This window comes from Taudactylus pleione, unplaced genomic scaffold, assembly GCF_031769625.1.
Source record: "Taudactylus pleione unplaced genomic scaffold, aTauple2 ptg000612l, whole genome shotgun sequence".
In the NCBI taxonomy this organism is placed as follows: domain Eukaryota; kingdom Metazoa; phylum Chordata; class Amphibia; order Anura; family Myobatrachidae; genus Taudactylus; species Taudactylus pleione.
Window position 1 is genome coordinate 3,767,779 of NW_028285014.1, and position 17,222 is coordinate 3,785,000.

At 43.5% G+C, this 17,222-nt stretch overlaps 1 protein-coding gene across 6 annotated transcripts in view; it reads left to right on the forward strand.

Annotated features, from left to right (window-relative positions):
* Positions 1–17,222, forward strand: part of DMPK (DM1 protein kinase) — a 46,725-nt gene that overhangs the window by 8,043 nt on the left and 21,460 nt on the right. For 4 of the 6 annotated variants that reach the window (XM_088454331.1, XM_088454335.1, XM_088454334.1 and 1 more), the window contains exons 3-11: positions 2,346–2,437; positions 10,516–10,599; positions 10,714–10,809; positions 11,463–11,611; positions 11,705–11,798; positions 11,884–12,084; positions 12,850–13,113; positions 15,251–15,327; positions 15,473–15,575. In XM_088454331.1, the coding sequence (XP_088310457.1) occupies positions 2,346–2,437; positions 10,516–10,599; positions 10,714–10,809; positions 11,463–11,611; positions 11,705–11,798; positions 11,884–12,084; positions 12,850–13,113; positions 15,251–15,327; positions 15,473–15,575 (1,160 nt within the window). Of the gene's footprint in view, positions 1–2,345; positions 2,438–10,515; positions 10,628–10,713; positions 10,810–11,462; positions 11,612–11,704; positions 11,799–11,883; positions 12,085–12,849; positions 13,114–15,250; positions 15,328–15,472; positions 15,576–17,222 lie in introns of those variants that run through there. The other 2 variants (XM_088454332.1, XM_088454336.1) reach the window with 2 other exon arrangements.

The window sequence follows — 17,222 nt, forward strand, 5'->3', positions numbered from 1 at the left end:
TGCTGGGATTTGTAGTTCCAGAACAGCTGGAGAGCAACAGGTTGGCCAGGCCTGGGTTAGGACATTATATAATTGTTTTTTTAGCATCAGCAAGCATTTTGGAACTTATACATGTGTTATACTAATTGCAGCCTGAGAATCCATAGATTTTACTTGTATTAAAAGCTTTATAAATTACTGCGGCAACCTTTGCCTTGTAGAAAGAACTTACCTGAACTGTGTTACAGAGACTTTGGGGTTGACATATTCAGGTTGCAGTTGATCATTTTTCTCCATGGCTGGGTCGTGATGAGGGATTCACAATAAATTGCCCATCCCCTGGTATGTGATGCAGTGAATGGTAGCATTTTGCAGCAGGGTGGAGCCGTTAAGATGCAAATTGTGTCTATGCACCCAGCCACCCTTTAGACCAGGGGTCTTCAAACTTGGCCCTCCAGATGCTATGGAACCACACATCCCAGCATGCACTGCACATAGTTTTAGCATGCTGTTATATCAAAAAGGTGGCAGTGCATGCTGGGATGTGTAGTTCCACAGCAGCTGGAGGGCCAAGTTTGAAGACCCCTGCTTTAGACCTCTCCTCCATTATCCCCCGGAATGGAACAGCAAAAAAAGTATAATCCTTGTTCATAAAAACTTGATCATGTCACCTGCACAGACTGGAGGCAGCCAATTTGTAAGCTGAACCAATATTTATGAAGTAAATAAGTCATTAGAAATTCATAAGGCACACCTGAGGAATGAGGCACAACGTTCCTGGAGAATTCAGACTAATTATTGTCCCCGTTCACATTTTATCTATGAGGGCTGATTGATAAGTAATGAGACTGCCTTTGTTTTCTGTCCCATAGATAGACATGGCAACGCTATGCTGGTTATTGTGAAGCTCATACATCGATGTGACTGAACCTGCGGTTGGACTGCCGTAGTCTTCTTTGTTTGGTCATAGCGAGTGGAAGATCTTTGTACCTTTTGTTATGGAGGATGAGGAAGACGTGTCTCTGAGATTACGTCAGAAATGTGTGATTGAATTTTGTGTTAAACTTGGGAAAAGCAGAAATGGAACTCATGAAATGTTAGGGGAAGCGTACGGTGGAGAAACAATTAGCCATAATGCAGTATTTCTGTGGTGGAAGCTCTTCAAAGAGGGTAATAAGCGATTGACTGAGGAAGCGCATCCTAGGAGACCAGCCACTGCGGTTACAGATATCAACATTGCCAAAGCTGCAGAGATGTTGCAAAATGACAGAAGGCTAACTTTACGCAAATTTTTGACTTCACTTGACAAATTGAATCCTGCAAGAACACCTTTTGAATGTCAGAGAGGATACCCGACTTCCTGAAATCGATTATGACGAATTGTGAATTCGTCATTATGATCCAGAATCCAAACAACAGTCCAGTGTATGGAAACACGCGAATTCGCCTCCGCCCAAAAATTCTGTATGATTCCTACGGCATGTAAAGTCATGCTTCTGCTATTCTTTGATGTACACGGTATGATCCTAAAGCACTGGGTTCCCCATGGACAGGTAACGGTGACTACTATGCAAACGTCCTGAAAACCCATTTGTGTGGAGCCATGAGGAGGAAAGACCGCATTTGCTGAAGAAACAGTTATTTTTTTGCTCTAAGACAATGCCTGACCACATGTTGCTGCTGTTGCATTGGCAGCACTGACTGAAATTATAGCCCAGACTTAGCGCTCTGTGATTTCTGGGTGTTCCCAACCCTGAAAAAACAACTGAGCGGAAAGAAGTTCTCAACAGATGATGAAGTGAAAATTGCCACAGCTGCAACACTAAAAGTGATGTGCAATAGACTGTTTTGTGACATCTTTGAATCGTTGGTGAAACGCTGCAAAAAAATGTACTGAATGTGAAGGACACTACTTTGAAAAAGAAAAATGTTCAGATCCTGTGGAGTCAACTGATGTAGAATAAAAAAAATCAGTCTCATTACTTTTCAATTAGCTCTCGTACATCCACTTTGTGTGACAGGTACACTTAATATAGGTTACTATATGAGTTTGGTACCCTACTTAGGTTGGAGTCCTATACAGGAAAACACCTTTAGTATAACAATGGCTTGTAGTTTCAGACTTCTATGCATCTCACAGTTTATTTAGACATTTTCCATTTTTTTTATCTTGTGACATAAATGCCTTATGAATATTTTTCCCAAAACATAGCAGGGTTACATCATGCTCCCCAACACACTTATGGGGAATCACTGCTCTATATACATGAGATATACTGGTATATGTAGGACATTGCTATCCATACTGTGTATAGGTATTCAGTATGCAAAATCTCTATGTATCATGTGCATTTGTCGGTTTGCAGCAGAGCCATTAGTCCAGAGTTTACGGGAACAGAGGATGAAGAGAAGTGATTTTGACATTCTAAAAGTGATTGGACGAGGAGCTTTCAGCGAGGTAAGGACTATGCATGGTATGTGTCGATCTCTGCCCTAATGACTAATCTCTAATGTAATGTTTAACCTCTGTATGAGAAGATTGCTTTTAAAATCTACAGTGCATCCGGAAAGTATTCACAATGCTTCACTTTTTCCACATTTTGTTATGTTACAGCCTTATTCCAAAATGGAATACATTCATTTTTGTCCTTAAAATTCTACACACAATACCCCATGTTGACAACGTGTAAAAAGTGTTTTTGAGATATTTGCAAATGTAATGTAATAAAAAAAAAAAACCTAAGAAATCACATGTACATAAGTGTTTACGGCCTTTGCCATGAAGCTCAAAATTGAGCTCAGGTGCATCCTGTTTCCACTGATCATCCTTGAGATGTTCCTACAACTTAATTGGAGTCAACCTTGGTAAATTCAGTTGATTGGACATGATTTTGAAAGGCATAAACCTCTTTATATAAGGTCTCACACTTGACAGTGCATGTCAGAGCACAAACCAGGCATGAAGTCCAAGGAATTGTCTGTAGACCTCAGAGACAGGATTGTCTCGAGGCACAAATCTGGAGAAGGGTACAGAAAAATATCTGCTGCTTTGAAGGTCCCAATGAGCATAGTGGCCTCCATCATCCGTAATTGAAAGAAGTTCGAAACCACCAGGACTCTTCTTAGAGTTGGCCGGCCGTCTAAACTGAGTGATCAGGGGAGAAGGGCCCTAGTCAGGAAGGTGACCAAGAACCCGATGGTCACTCTGTCAGAGCTACAGCATTCCACTGTGGAGATAGGAGAACCTTCCAGAAGGACAACCATCTCTGCAGCAATCCACCAATCAGGCCTGTATAGTAGTGGCCAGACGGAAGCCACTCCTTAGTAAAAAGCACATGGCAGCCCGTCTGGAGTTTGCCAAAATGCACCTGAAGGACTCTCAGACCATGAGAAACAAAATTCTACCTTAAGCATTGCGAGTGCTGGCGATGGTTACTGCCTCAACCGATGTTTGTAGGCAATTAACAATGTAACAGGTGTTAATCGTGCTGATGTAGGTTGCCGCCTGCGACCGACTCTGAATTAGGCCGTAGAGATAGGAGGTGTGCTTTCATTGTTGTGGGTGTTTCCGCTCTTATGATGTGCTTTGCGACTGAGCGCTAGTTTTGCATTTTCTCGGTCACTTTGGGTGTGACCGATCGCTCCCGAGCGACCGCCTCTGAATGAGGTCCAATGACCCTAAGCACATAGCCAAGATACCAAAGGAGTGTCTTCAGGACAACTCTGTGAATGTCCTTGAGTGGCCCAGTCAGAGCCCAGACTTGAATCCAAGTGAACATCTCTGGAGAGATCTGAAAAGGCTGTGCACCGATGCTTCCCATCCAACCTGATGGAGCATTAGAGGTGCTGCAAAGAGGAATGGGCGAAACTGCCCAAAGATAGGTGTGCCAAGCTTGTGGCATCATATTCAAAAAGACTTGAGGCTGTAATTGCTGCCAAAGGTGCATCAACAAAGTATTGAGCAAAGGTTGGGAATACTTATGTACATGTGATTTCTTAGTTGTTGTTTTTTTTGTATTAAATTTGCAAAAATCTAAAAAAAAAAAAACTTTTTACATGTTGTCATTATGGGGTATTGTGTGTAGAATTTTGAGGACAAAAATTAATTTATTCCATTTGGAATAACGCTGTAACATAACAAAATGTGGAAAAAGTGGAGCGTCGTGAATACTTTCCGGATGCACTGTAACTATAGTTTTGAGCAAAAAATGTAAAAGCAAAAAAATTTTTATAAAAACTGTTTCTAGGCTGTCTAGTCAAGTGGAGACAGCTGTTTTGGGGATTTATTTAAATAAAGCCAACAGTATTGTGATTTATTTATTTTTTGCTTTTTTTAGTTTAATCATTTGTAATTAAACTAAAAAAAAAGTTTGCTTTCTTTTTTTTTTTTTAATGCGCAGCATTTTTTTTATATTTTTCTGTAGGTCAGTAATAAACATTATTACTGTTAGCCAACATTTTTATTTTTTTTCCTGTACAGGCTTCTCTAAAAAAATAAATAAATAAAAAAAATTAAAAAAAAAATGTTAAACTACCCATGGGGTTTTCAGGTTAAAATTACCGAAACCATTTTTTTTTTCAAATTGGTTATGAAAATATGGTCACGATGCCCCCTGTAAATTTTACCACAAAAATCATGCAGCCAATTGAATATGTCTCAGAGTGTAGACTAGCGATCAGATTGAGGTCTGAATGTAATCTTAGCTATCAGTTCTGCATATGCTGTATACCAAGCCATCAGATTGTTTTGCGGACCTAGGGCCTGATTTATTATGGATCACAATTGCAAAGGTGTACGCAGATCAGCCGATGGTGCATACTGCGCATGCTTATGCACCGCAGTTTGTGCGTAAGTTACATTGGGATCGCACTACGATCAATTACACAGATACAAAGCCATCGCAGATTGAGGGACGGAACGTCCGCGTTTGGGGGGTGGTGACGGGGGAGTGGCGAAAGAAACCTAGGAATGACTGTCCATTTGAACACTTTCCTGGGCGTGCATAAATTAACCACTGAGACGGCATACGCGGCTTGAGTACAGAACTGCTGTAATTCTGCGTAAGGGTCCGATGTTACTGATGTATACGCAGGATTGTGAGGTCTTCCGGATGTGCAAAAACGGTAGTGGGCGTCTCTGTTGCCGGGTGAGCAGTTACAGTCATTAGCTTATTTTCACAGCAGAACTGCGTGCGTAATCGCAGCTGCGATCTGTAGTGAATCAGGCCCCTAGATTTAAAATTTTTGTCCCTCCCTGCCCTAACACTATCAAGCAAGCTTTTGTCCTTCTGCTCAATCCCTGAACTTATCTGTGTTGCAGTTTGGCAGGTCTACCTATCTAATCAGTCTCCCCAGCATGGCCACCCAGACATCTAGTGGACCCCATTGCAAGAGAAAGGTGTGATGCCAATCACAGAGGTGGGGCTTGCAAATAGATTAACTTTAAATATTGTACATGCACGGGTGTGGGGGAGGCATAGACTCTCCTGCTTCCTTGACTGATCCAAACTCCCAAATAAGCCCTGTACTGGTAATTAGTACCCGTCCAAAAACCCTCTCTGCGCCCCTGCTCCCCAGCAACCACTGCCCCCAGAGTTGGTTCCATGGCCTCTACCACCTCCATATCTCAACTCCATATATCTCAACGATAGGGAAGAAATAAGCAATGACAACAGAGTAAGTAGCTACTGTTACAGGTAGTACACCTAATTAATAATGATTGATGGATTGTTTCATTGCTGACAGACACACATAAGAAAACAGTGTGGTAAGATCCTGAAACAAGGAGCATCCTGTCACCCTCAACCTGACTGCTCCACAAGAGCAGACCTGCTGCTTTGTATACTTGCCATCAGCTTGGGGCTGTATTACATATTAGCCATCCGATTGGGGTGTGTTTTGAATACTTGCCACCAGGATGACTCAACAGAACAAAGTGTATAGGGACTCGCATTTTAAAATTAGATATAGTTGTTTTTTTTACGCCTTATTCATTCGAAAGCTATGCACATCAAATCAATGCATGTGCAGCACAGTAACATGCTGTGTGTTTCATTTGAAGAATGTGTCTCTAATTTTTATTTGAAACATCTGTCACTAAAGTATGGCTGCCAGTTATTCTGTACAGAAAGCAAGTTATTTGGGAGTAGACATTCTGCTTGCTTGGGTATAGGTAAAACACGTACCGTAGACCCTGTAATAAAATACCACCAGAAGTCCCAGCATTCTTTATAAGCACTGTCCGGACCATGTCAATGATCCTTGTGGCTACAACAATGAAAAAATGGTGGACTTTGGTCATGTCTTAGAGTTCTGTGCTTAGAATGGCTGCATATGGAGGTTAACCCACATTCCTGAGAAAATGAGTCCAAATAATACGTATATTTTTGGGTATGTCTTCTAAGCATGGAGTACATTTTGAGGGACAACACCTAAAGAAAGGTTTGGCTTAGCTGCCCACTGTCTCTATTTTCCAGGAGTAGTCCTAGATATTAGAGATTTGTCTCTCGATACTTTTGTCCTGGAAATGACCCTGGGTTTCCATATTGTCCTACCATACTGTACAATTGCTGACATTTTGTATGCTGACGGCAATTCTCATTTTCCATTTTTATGCTCTGGACTTGCATTATTGCCAAATAAACATACCTTGAAGGGGATTGTGGTCCCGAAAGGAGACTATACAGTGCAATTATGATGTCAGGTACACTTGCTCAGTATTAAAGAGTACCCATGAGGCTCGTGATCACAATGTGTCACGTTCACATGATAACATTTTTTTTTTTTTTTTTTAGAATGCTCCACAATAGAATATAAATGTTTGCACCTCACTGAGGGGCCTATGACTGTATTAATAATCGTGGAGCTGCCGGAATCATTAAGGTTCCATATCACGGCAAATATAAAATTTTTTAATTAAAATATTCCTGCTATGTATAAAGGGGAACTAGCAGGGAAAGCAGTTGCGGTAACTAGTGGTTGCGGTATACATAGGGTGCAAGGCACCGACAAAACAGTACTAACGGCGTTATAATAAGATACAGAAAAGTCGATTGATTCAGAATACAGACCAGGTACCAACAAGATAACTGGGCCCATTATAATTAAATATTTTCGGCATATTCCCTGTAAACATCCATTTGGAAAATACCCAAAATATTATGTATCCCCTAAATATCTACGATATCTCCTGTGATCCCTCCATTTCCGACAGCAGCCACAACCCTCGTAGATTTCTATGGGGGATGTAATGCTGTCGGAGCTTGGCCCCAGCCAGGGCCGGATTAGAGGGGCGAAAGTGGCGGTCATCCAGGGGCCCCCACACTGCTGAAAATATTGACTGGAACCTGGCCACTCACCATGGCGGCCTATTTCACACTTGCCAGTTTTGCCCGGCCAGCAAAAACACAGGCAAAAGCTGGCCTTTTTTTTTCAGGCACTCAGTGCCTTTCACATGCAGCGGCTTTGAACCGTTTTTAATGGGGGGGGGTTTCTGGGCATGCGCAGCAGCAGGAAAAGCCTGCCGGCGAGCATGAAAGGAAACATTGTTTCCTATATACCACTGTCTTGCAGGGCAGCCGTCCTTGTCAGTGGATATTCCCAGCTGTAACACGGCGATCGTGCCGTGCCGTCAGAAAGGAGCCACCCACTTCCATGATTAATTCAATTTAACACCCGGCAAAAAACTGGGCATTATTTTGCCGTCCGTCCAAAACCGGCAAGTGTGAAATAACCCTCTCACTGCCACTGATTCACAGACCGACAGTGGCTGTCTATGGAAGCCACACTCCCTTGTTGACATAATGCTGCGATTCGCGGGTGCACGGGTAGGGAGCGGGGCCTAATGCAGTGAAGTGCCCGCCCCCATCCGAAGGCTGATGGGTTGCCTGCTGAAGCTGCAAGAGGTTCGTGTGTGTGCTCCCTTCCTCTCTCTCTCTCGCTCTCTCTTCCCCTCTGTCCCCTCCTCCCTCCCATTCTGGGCTCTATTTAATACAATCCGAATTAAATTGCAGACTGTAGTGTGATATTACCGACTGAAATCGCATTGCAGGCAATGTCACAAGACTTTATTAAAAATCCCTTGCGATAAAGCTCTGTCCCTGCAAATCCCCTCTGCAGCCTTACCACTGTAGTTTTTGGAAAAAATACAGTGACAAGGTGCATGGGCCGACCGACCACCCCTACACCCCTTGTGATCGCGACCCCCCCCCCCTTAATTTCACTTACCTCTGGTGTACGGAGCTCCAGTGATGTCCTCCATGTCTCCGTTCAGCTGGTCTCCCATCCTGCACTGTGACTCGGTCAGCTGACCGGGTCACAGTGTAGGATGGGAAACCAGCTGACCGGACCCACGGAGGATATCACCAGAGCACCGATCACCGGCCCTGGATGCAGGTTTTTGGTTTTTTTACTATTTTTTTGTAGTGATCAGCTTGTGGTGTTTTGACCACACAGGTGATCACTGGGACCTGGCTCTGCTCTGCCTGTTAGAGCAGAGCAGGAGTCCGGTAACCAGAGGAAAGTATGGATAATGCCACCTCCAGGTGTCGTTATTATCACAGGGCTTCCCCCGGTATTTTTTTTACATTATATTTTTAGTAAATCTCAGGCAGATAGCATATCCCATTACAATTTTGGGAAATGTGATCTGTTTACTAAAAATATGTGATAATTAGGGCTTGGAGTCGAATTTTACGAATTCTACTCCAATTGCCCTTTTAGTAAATTTAGGTGAAACTAAAATAATGTGAAAAGGGTGTGAAAACACCCTTTCTCACTTTATTTTAGTAAAAATAATGTTAATAAATAGAGCCATCTGTCTCTCCCTCTCTTCTTCTATTTCCCTCTTTGTTTCCCTCCCCATCTCTCTCACTCCCTCCCTTCCTCCCTGTCCTTTCTCTCTGCCCTTACTCCCTCCCTGTTCCTTCCTCCCTCTCTCCCTTCCTTTCTCTCTCCTTACTCCCTCTCTGTCTCTCTCTTCCTTCTCGCTTCCTCTCTCTATAATATATATATATATATATATATATCTGTCTATATCTCTATCTATAAATATATATCTATCTCAATTTATATATCCACCCCACTCTAAATCCTGCATTTTACCCTGGCAGTTTCTTTTATGGGGCCCCCACAACTTAGTTGCCCTGGGGCCCCCACAATCTTTAATCTGACCCTGGCCCCCGCACAAACGCCATATAAAGATTGCAAAACTATCCACAAGAGCTGTAACCAGGGTGGTACGGCTGCAGAGTGCAGATGCCCTGTGGTTGGAACTGGCCGCTACCACTGTGATCTGTAAGTGCTCCCACTGCCTAGTGCCTGCTGCAATGCATATTAGTAGCGGTGCGCCCAGCTTCTTTACTGCCGGGCACACCGCTATTAATATACATTGGAGCAGGCAGAGACTGTCTTTTGTGCTCAGTCTCCCGCAGTGTCTGCAGGGAGAGACGTCATGACATCATGTCTCTCTAGCAGAGGAGCCGCAGACTGGCGAGCGGGTGGCCAGAGGAAGGTAAGTGTTGGGGGCTGGAAGAGACACCGACAAATGGCTGGGACTGGAAGTGACACTGGGCGCTGGAATTAATGAAATCATGATTTACTTATAAAGGCATATTGAGGGACACTACTGCGTGGCATAATGTGCAAAGGGACTCTACTATGCGTTGTAATGTGTTAGGGGCTCTACTGTGCGGTGTAATGTGTTAGGGGCTCTACTGTGTGGCATAATGTGAATAAGGGACCCTAATGTGCGGTGTAATGTGAAATAAGATTATACCGCTGTATGGCGTAATTTGAATTGGTGGTACTATTGTGAGCCCCTATACCTTTCCCACAAGTCCATGCCCCTGATTTTGAATGTGTGCTGTCTCACTTTAAAATATGGGGGGGCACCAATGCTCTTTCTGGCACAGGGCACCAAAATGTCTAGTTATGGCTCTGCTAACCGGGATAGAGTTCCTTTAGATCCCTCCCTAACCACGGTTGCTGCACATGTGTGGTTAGTAGATCATGCATGCGCAGTAGTCCCAAGAGAGGAGTAAAGAGACACAGCTGATGCGGTCACTTTACTTCCGAAAACATAGGAGGGACAGGCTTCTTTCAGAGCCCCATGTGCAATTTAATACATTCCGGCACTAATATCGCATGCTGTAATGTGATCACAGGCCGTGCTAATATCGTGCCTAGATTGCATTGAGTATCCGATTATTGATAAATGGGCTCCAAAGCATTTTTTTTTAATTATTACCTCTTATAACAGCCATTCTGAGATGGTGATAGCAATAAAAGGACATACTTTTAAATGCCTTTGTTCTGTTACTGGCATCTTGTGATGGCATGGTTAAAACCGGCATTGTTGCGGTACGATATCCATGTGTAAAGGCATCATTGTCCCCAGCATTGGTCCTATTGTGTCCTGGGAGCTGAAGAAATATTTGGACATTAGCAGTAGAATACAGTTTATGGTACATGTCATAATTCATCTGGGCCAGTTGCTCTGTACCGTAGCTCAGCCATGTTCTCATTTCTTGTCTTCAGGTTGCAGTAGTGCGGAAGAAAAGCAACTCTCAAATTTATGCCTTGAAGATCATGAACAAATGGGACCTCCTGAAAAGATCAGATGTGAGAGGAGAGGACATATAGAGGGATGGTGTGTGGGGATTAATGGGAGACCGCAAAGGCCAAGGGAAGAGGATGAACAAGGTCACATGTTGTTTATGTCTGTTCTGTGTGCAGGTCGCCTGCTACAATGAAGAGCGGGAAGTTTTGGTGAATGGAGACAAGAGGTGGATAACACAGCTGCACTTTGCTTTTCAAGATGACAATTATCTTGTAAGTTTCTCCTACTGCAAACATACACTATGACGTCAGATACTGTATAACGGAAGAGTGGGGGACTCTGATATTAGTTCCACAATAGACTGCAGGAAGCGGAACAGATGGTCAGTACTTTATTCTCGCAGGATGACAGTGACTTAAGCTGGGTACACACCTTTGTGATCGCGGGCTGATCGGGTTAAACGCTCCCGATCAGCTGAGCAGTGTGCACTCAGTGCAACCCCCTGTGAGCCCCGTACACTGTGCTAGAAATAGCTCCGCGTGGCTTCTATGGAATCGCGAGGTCGGCCGACAAATATTAAACAGCACATAAGATGGGACCTCCCAATCCCGACTGTTGCGTAAGCGTTATACGCCGTTTATTGGCTAACCCTCCTGCATACAAACCTATAAAAAACTTGTCCCGATCACCAGATATCCGAGTGATTCGGCCGTGGATTGCATAGGTGTGTACACAGCTTTAGAGAAGTAAAGAAAGTCTTGTTCTATAGGGTTGCAGAGTGAAAAAGCCTGGTAGCCATTCCTTTTATATATGAATGTCTTTTATTTTACGCCGAGGTAGTGATGTTAAGTACATGAACTTGGAGTCATCAGTGATCTACAGATTTCGACAGGACAACTGAGCTTTTTATTTGTTGCTTCTCTAGTACCTTGTGATGGATTACTACGTGGGAGGTGACCTCCTCTCCCTCCTCAGTAAGTTCACAGATGGGTTCCCTCCCCACATGGCGATCTTCTACCTGGCCGAGATGGTCATGGCTGTCAGTTCCGTCCACTCTCTGGGCTACATACACAGGTGAGGGAATCACAAGCTGTGCAGAAGATTTGGTTTATTACTTGTTATAAATGTGTTAATATTCCTCCACAATCTTTCCTCCTTCTTCTTCAGGGATATAAAACCAGACAACATGCTTTTAAACCGGTCGGGTCACATCCATCTTGGGGACTTTGGTTCTTGCCTGAAGCTACGGGAAGACGACACGGTAAAGTCAACCCACGTCTTACTCTCCGCTCCTGACCACTCTAATATTCCAATTATTCACTTAAGACTTCTCACTTTTCTCCAAGGTTTCCTGCTCTGTTGCTGTGGGGACTCCTGACTACCTGTCCCCCGAAATCCTTCTTTCCCTTGAAGACCACACTTTGTCATATGGTGTTGAATGCGATTGGTGGTCAATAGGGGCTTGTGCTTACGAGATGTTCTTTGGACGCACCCCCTTCTATGCAGAATCGGTTGTGGAAACATACGGAAAGATCCTTCATTATAAAGTGGGTGAACTTTGGTCCATGATATATGTTACATATGATTCTCTGTGAGACATTGGGGCTGTTATAATGTGGGGTAAGATAAGCTCCTCACTTTCTCTGCTGGGATAGAACCTGGGAATATATAATTTTCCCTGCTGTAAAACATAATGTGGACCTGAGAATAACTGAATTCCTCTGCTGAGAGAGACATACAGGACCTGGCGGGAAACATACAGTATGCAGATCATGTATACAAATCACTTTTCCTACTGCGTTACATAGACAGGGCCTGAAAATAACTGAATTCCTTTGCTGAGAGACACAAACAGGACCTGGTGGGGAGACAATTGCCGGGCCTGTATACAAATCACTTTCCCTACTGTGTTATGCCGGGTACACACTAGACGATATGTCAGCAACATCATCTAGTGTGTACCCTCAATGTCACTGACGATGAGCGCTCCCGCACATCGTCAGCGACATCGCCTGTCGGACCTGCATACAGGTCCGACGGGTGACATCATCAGCAAGGGCCATGCTACCGAGTGCTCCCGATGCCAGGACCCCCGCCGGGTCTCGTCGCACGATAGGTCGGCTGGGTACACATCGTTAAATGTTTACCCAGCTTTACATAGACAGGGCCTGAGAATAATTGTTTTTCTTTAGTTTGAGCAGGGTCTGAGAATATTGTACATGACATAAATACATCCAAAAACTCTGTATATTTGACTTCACTGCTTGGCGTTACAATAGAAGAGAAGGTCATCTTACTATATATTTTTCCAGGAACACTTTACCTTTCCGGCCTCCGCGAGTGGGATTCCACCTGAGGCGTTTGACTTCATCTCATCCCTCATTTGTGAGCGGGAATCCCGGCTGGGTATTGGAGAATTCCATGATTTCCAGATGCATCCACTGTTTGCTGACATTGACTGGGAAGGATTGCGGGATTGCACTCCACCCTATCTTCCTGAGTCAGGTGGAGCAACAGACACCTCAAATTTTGATGTGGTTGAAGATCAGCTGTCAGAAATGATCACTGGGGGAGGCGTGAGTATCTTCATGTATTAGAGGAGAAGCGTCAGAGTTTTCCCCTGAGGGAATTCAGTGGCAGACAAATACCACAACACCTCAGATGGTCACTAGGGTTGGTGTCACCCAGTGCAGTAACTCCTGGTGTCACCCCTCCATGGACCGCCTCTCCTATCAGACCATACAGAGTATGGTTTGTGTACTAATGTTACATAATTCCCTTATATTATTGGGGGCGATTAATTTCTATCCGAATCGAATAGCGCAGGGAGCGAGCCCCCGAAGCTATTCAATTCAGTGCGCTATGTGTCGTCGGAGAATGCCGGTTATCGCGCCTTAACAAGGGTGTTAAGGCGCGTTAACCGACATTCTCTGACCAAAGGGCCGGGCGCGCGGCTGTTAGCGCTGCGCTAAGCAGAGAAACAGCTGCGCGCCCGGCACTTTGGTCAGATATCTCCTCGCATCCCCAGGGGGGTGCGAGAAAAAATCCTTAGCCCGCCCAAACAGCGCATTGAATTGAATAGCTCTGGGAGCTCGCTCCCGGCGCTATTCAATTTGCGTTGAATGGAATCGCCCCCAGTGAATGTAATGGCTTTAGCAGTGACCTACAACTAGCAAAAATAAAATTATACCTTTACATTACAATATTATGCGCTCAGCCTAAATGTGTTTAAAGTGGTAAAAGTGAAAAAAAAAACAAAAGATATAGAAAAGGCAAAAAAAACCATAAGTTTAAAAAAACAAAAACAAAACAGTAATTGAATAGAGTATGTTAATATATATTAGAAACTAATGTTAACACAGAGAAATATCCATTAATAATTTATAGTGGACTATTATTATAATATAATTTTCTTTAGTGTAGAGAATAGTCCTCCCTGGACTCTTTCTCCAACTCCGCCCCCCCTCTGCAGCTCAAAGTAACAGTAAGATCATATATTAGGAATCAAAACATATGATTACATGTAAAGAAATATGTATAAGATTTATTATGTAATGATAATAAAGAATGTACCCTCTATCCCTCTGATACCTGCATCAGCACGGGAGAGGGAAATCCTTCTTGCTGCAGTGACGGCTCCTCCTCAGTGAGCGGGAGTCGGGCGCTGCATGAAGACATTTTTGTGCAGGCTTCAGTCACCACCTCACTCAGATGATGTCACCTGGGGCGGTCCACACCCTCTTTGCAACGCCGCTGAAGTACCTTTAATACTGACTTCTGGCACTTATATTTCCAACATATTATTTTTAGACTTCTCAGTGGACAAGTAAAACCTTTCAGGTCCAAGGTAGAATTTCAGCACATGGAATTCACAATGAGCCACGCTGTGATACAGACTAATATTTACATCTAAGGGGGGGTTCTATCAAACCTAAAGAGCACAAGTGTAGTAGCTGCAACCAATCAGCATCTAGCTATCATTTATCTTGTACATTCTATAACATTATAGTGAGAAGCTAATTGGTTTCTATCTGCAACTTCTCCACCTGTGCCCTTTAGAAGGTATGATACAGGCTTTGGGGTTCCTAGCACAGAATGTATATATCCATGTTGGGTTTGTGTACATCTCATATAGTTAATATGTGTAAAGTGGGTCTGGGTCAGAGATGTATGCAGACCCGATGGTCTGCGTGCAGCTGTGATGGTTTTTAATCTGCACATGCGCAGGATCTGTACCGCACATGTGAAGTTCGAGTGCTGCGAGATCGCCCGCAGTGCCCCTTAAGCCGCTGCATGATTGACATGCTGCAGATGTTTGGGGGCGGCGACTTGGACCATTTAAACAAAACAGAGGCATGTTGCCTCCATTTTGTGGGAGTGACGAGTCCAGGGTTTGCAATGGAGATGAGGCGACCATTCCGAGTAGCCTTAGGCATACACAGGTGGCCGATGCCACAACCGATGGTCACCCGATGCTGCTTCTTCGGAAGCCAAACTGGGATCTGCAATGCCGGCAGCGGACGTCTTTTGTCCTCAGACGGCTCCGGCGTTATTAGTATATTTTTGCTACGTCATTGTTAAACTTATAGCGATACAATAGGTCATTGCATATGTAATCAGGAAAGCAGCCCCATCCATCTGCAGGCTGATCTAATTCATTTTGAAAGTGACCCAAAGCCAAAATAATAATTGTAAACCACTTGTTCTTCTCAGGAGACCATATCAGATGTTGGGGACAGCTCTCCTCTTGGAGTCAACCTTCCCTTTGTTGGATACTCTTATACATCACGGTAAGTGCAATGTGAACTCTCTGCAGTATTTTATGTTGATGAGCCATTGCTGGTAAACATTTGTGGCGATCGAACAATAAATTTGTTTAAAAAAAAAAAAAACATTGGGTATTGCATTCATATTACACCTCCATGTCTTTCCCAGGGACGACAGCAAAGAGCAGGTTTGGGGGAACCTGAGAAACTCCTGTGGATGTAAGTTGGGATCGACCCCAAACCTAAAAACAATGAGCCATAAGGGGGATTTGGTGAGTAATTTTGTTCCATATAACCCTTGTGTCCATCTTCTAATCCAGGGGTAGGCAACTTTTTCTTCCCTGGGTGCCAGAACTTCAACCAGGGCCGTCTTACCAGCATTTTTAGGCCATGGGCAAAGCAATGAACTGGGGTCCCTACCCAGCCATTCACAGGAATACAAATGTAAACGGTCAATAACGTTATACCTTATACATTTATTGGTACTTTAAACAAACTCAATGTTTAAACAAAAAACATGTAAAGCGAGGATTAAGCAACATAAAACACATTCTAAGCCTTGAAAAACACAATAATTTCACATATAAATGATATCTGCATCACACATATACACACACACTTATACACATACAAATGTTCCGTTATAGACATGCACACTTACAGTATACACATATACAGTGCCACACATATATATTATTATATATATATATATATATATATATGTGTGTGCGTGTGTATATAACTCCAGTTATGGCGGCACTCAAGTTATGTGCGCGTGTGTGTGTGTATATAGTATAATGTACCAAATAGAAACTTTAATTCAACGTTTCGGGCACATGCCCGTCATCAGGAATATAAAAATGGTGTACAATGTGCTGATATATATACCTTAAACACTCATTTTTTGATAAGCCAGTAATCTCCAATAGTCTTGTTCTATATTCTCGTTTTATAGACGACTTACTGCTTATGTGGTCAGGCCCAGAGGAGGACCTAAAACAGCTTTATGAATTACATAATGTCACAGGTCACCCAGTGTGTTTTACTTATACTATTAGTACAGATAGTGTCAGAGGTGTAACTAGAACTTTGTTGGCCCCATAGCAAAATTTTTAAGGGGCCTCCCATTCACGTTATTCCATAGTTGTACTACTTATAATAACACATTATGCCACAGAGTTGTAGTGCCCCTTATACCACATTATGCCATGCAGTAGTAGTGCCCTTATACATTATGCCCCACAGTAGTAGTGCTCCTTATACATTATGCCCCACAGTAATGCCTCTTACACATTATGCCACACACAGTAATGCTCCTTATAATACATTATGCCCCACACAGTATTGCCCCTTATCTAGGCTATTATGCCACCCCCTCGAGCAACTTTCCCTGTGTGCCTCTGGGAGCATCTCACCTCCCCCTTGTGTCCATCCACCAACCTATATTCTTGTGTGCCCTGGTGATACGGCGCCGATGTAATTTTTCATCAGGCGCCGGTCGCAAACCAACCGGAACTCGCGGACCAGCAGCCACTGCTGATTGGCTCTCGACTGGGGCCTGATTAAAAATCAGATTCTTAATGACTCCTTGCAAGGCATCCAGAGAAACAACAAATCTCAGCATGACCTAGCAGAACTTGTTGGGACTTCCAGTTCCCCAGCAACTGGAACAGGAGGCTGTACAATGCATACACAGGCAGATATTAGGCTCAATGCTAATTCTCAGAGAAAGCATGCAGATGTAATTCTAAATCTGGTGCACAGGCTACAGCAATGTGTTATGTATAAACTCTGAGGCTATATTTGCGTGTCAATATAACTCATGCAATCTGCCTGAGAGATCAGCACCACAGATGATGATAATACAGCCAGCCTTGAAGAATGCACTTATATATAAAATTATATACAGCTGTGGGTAA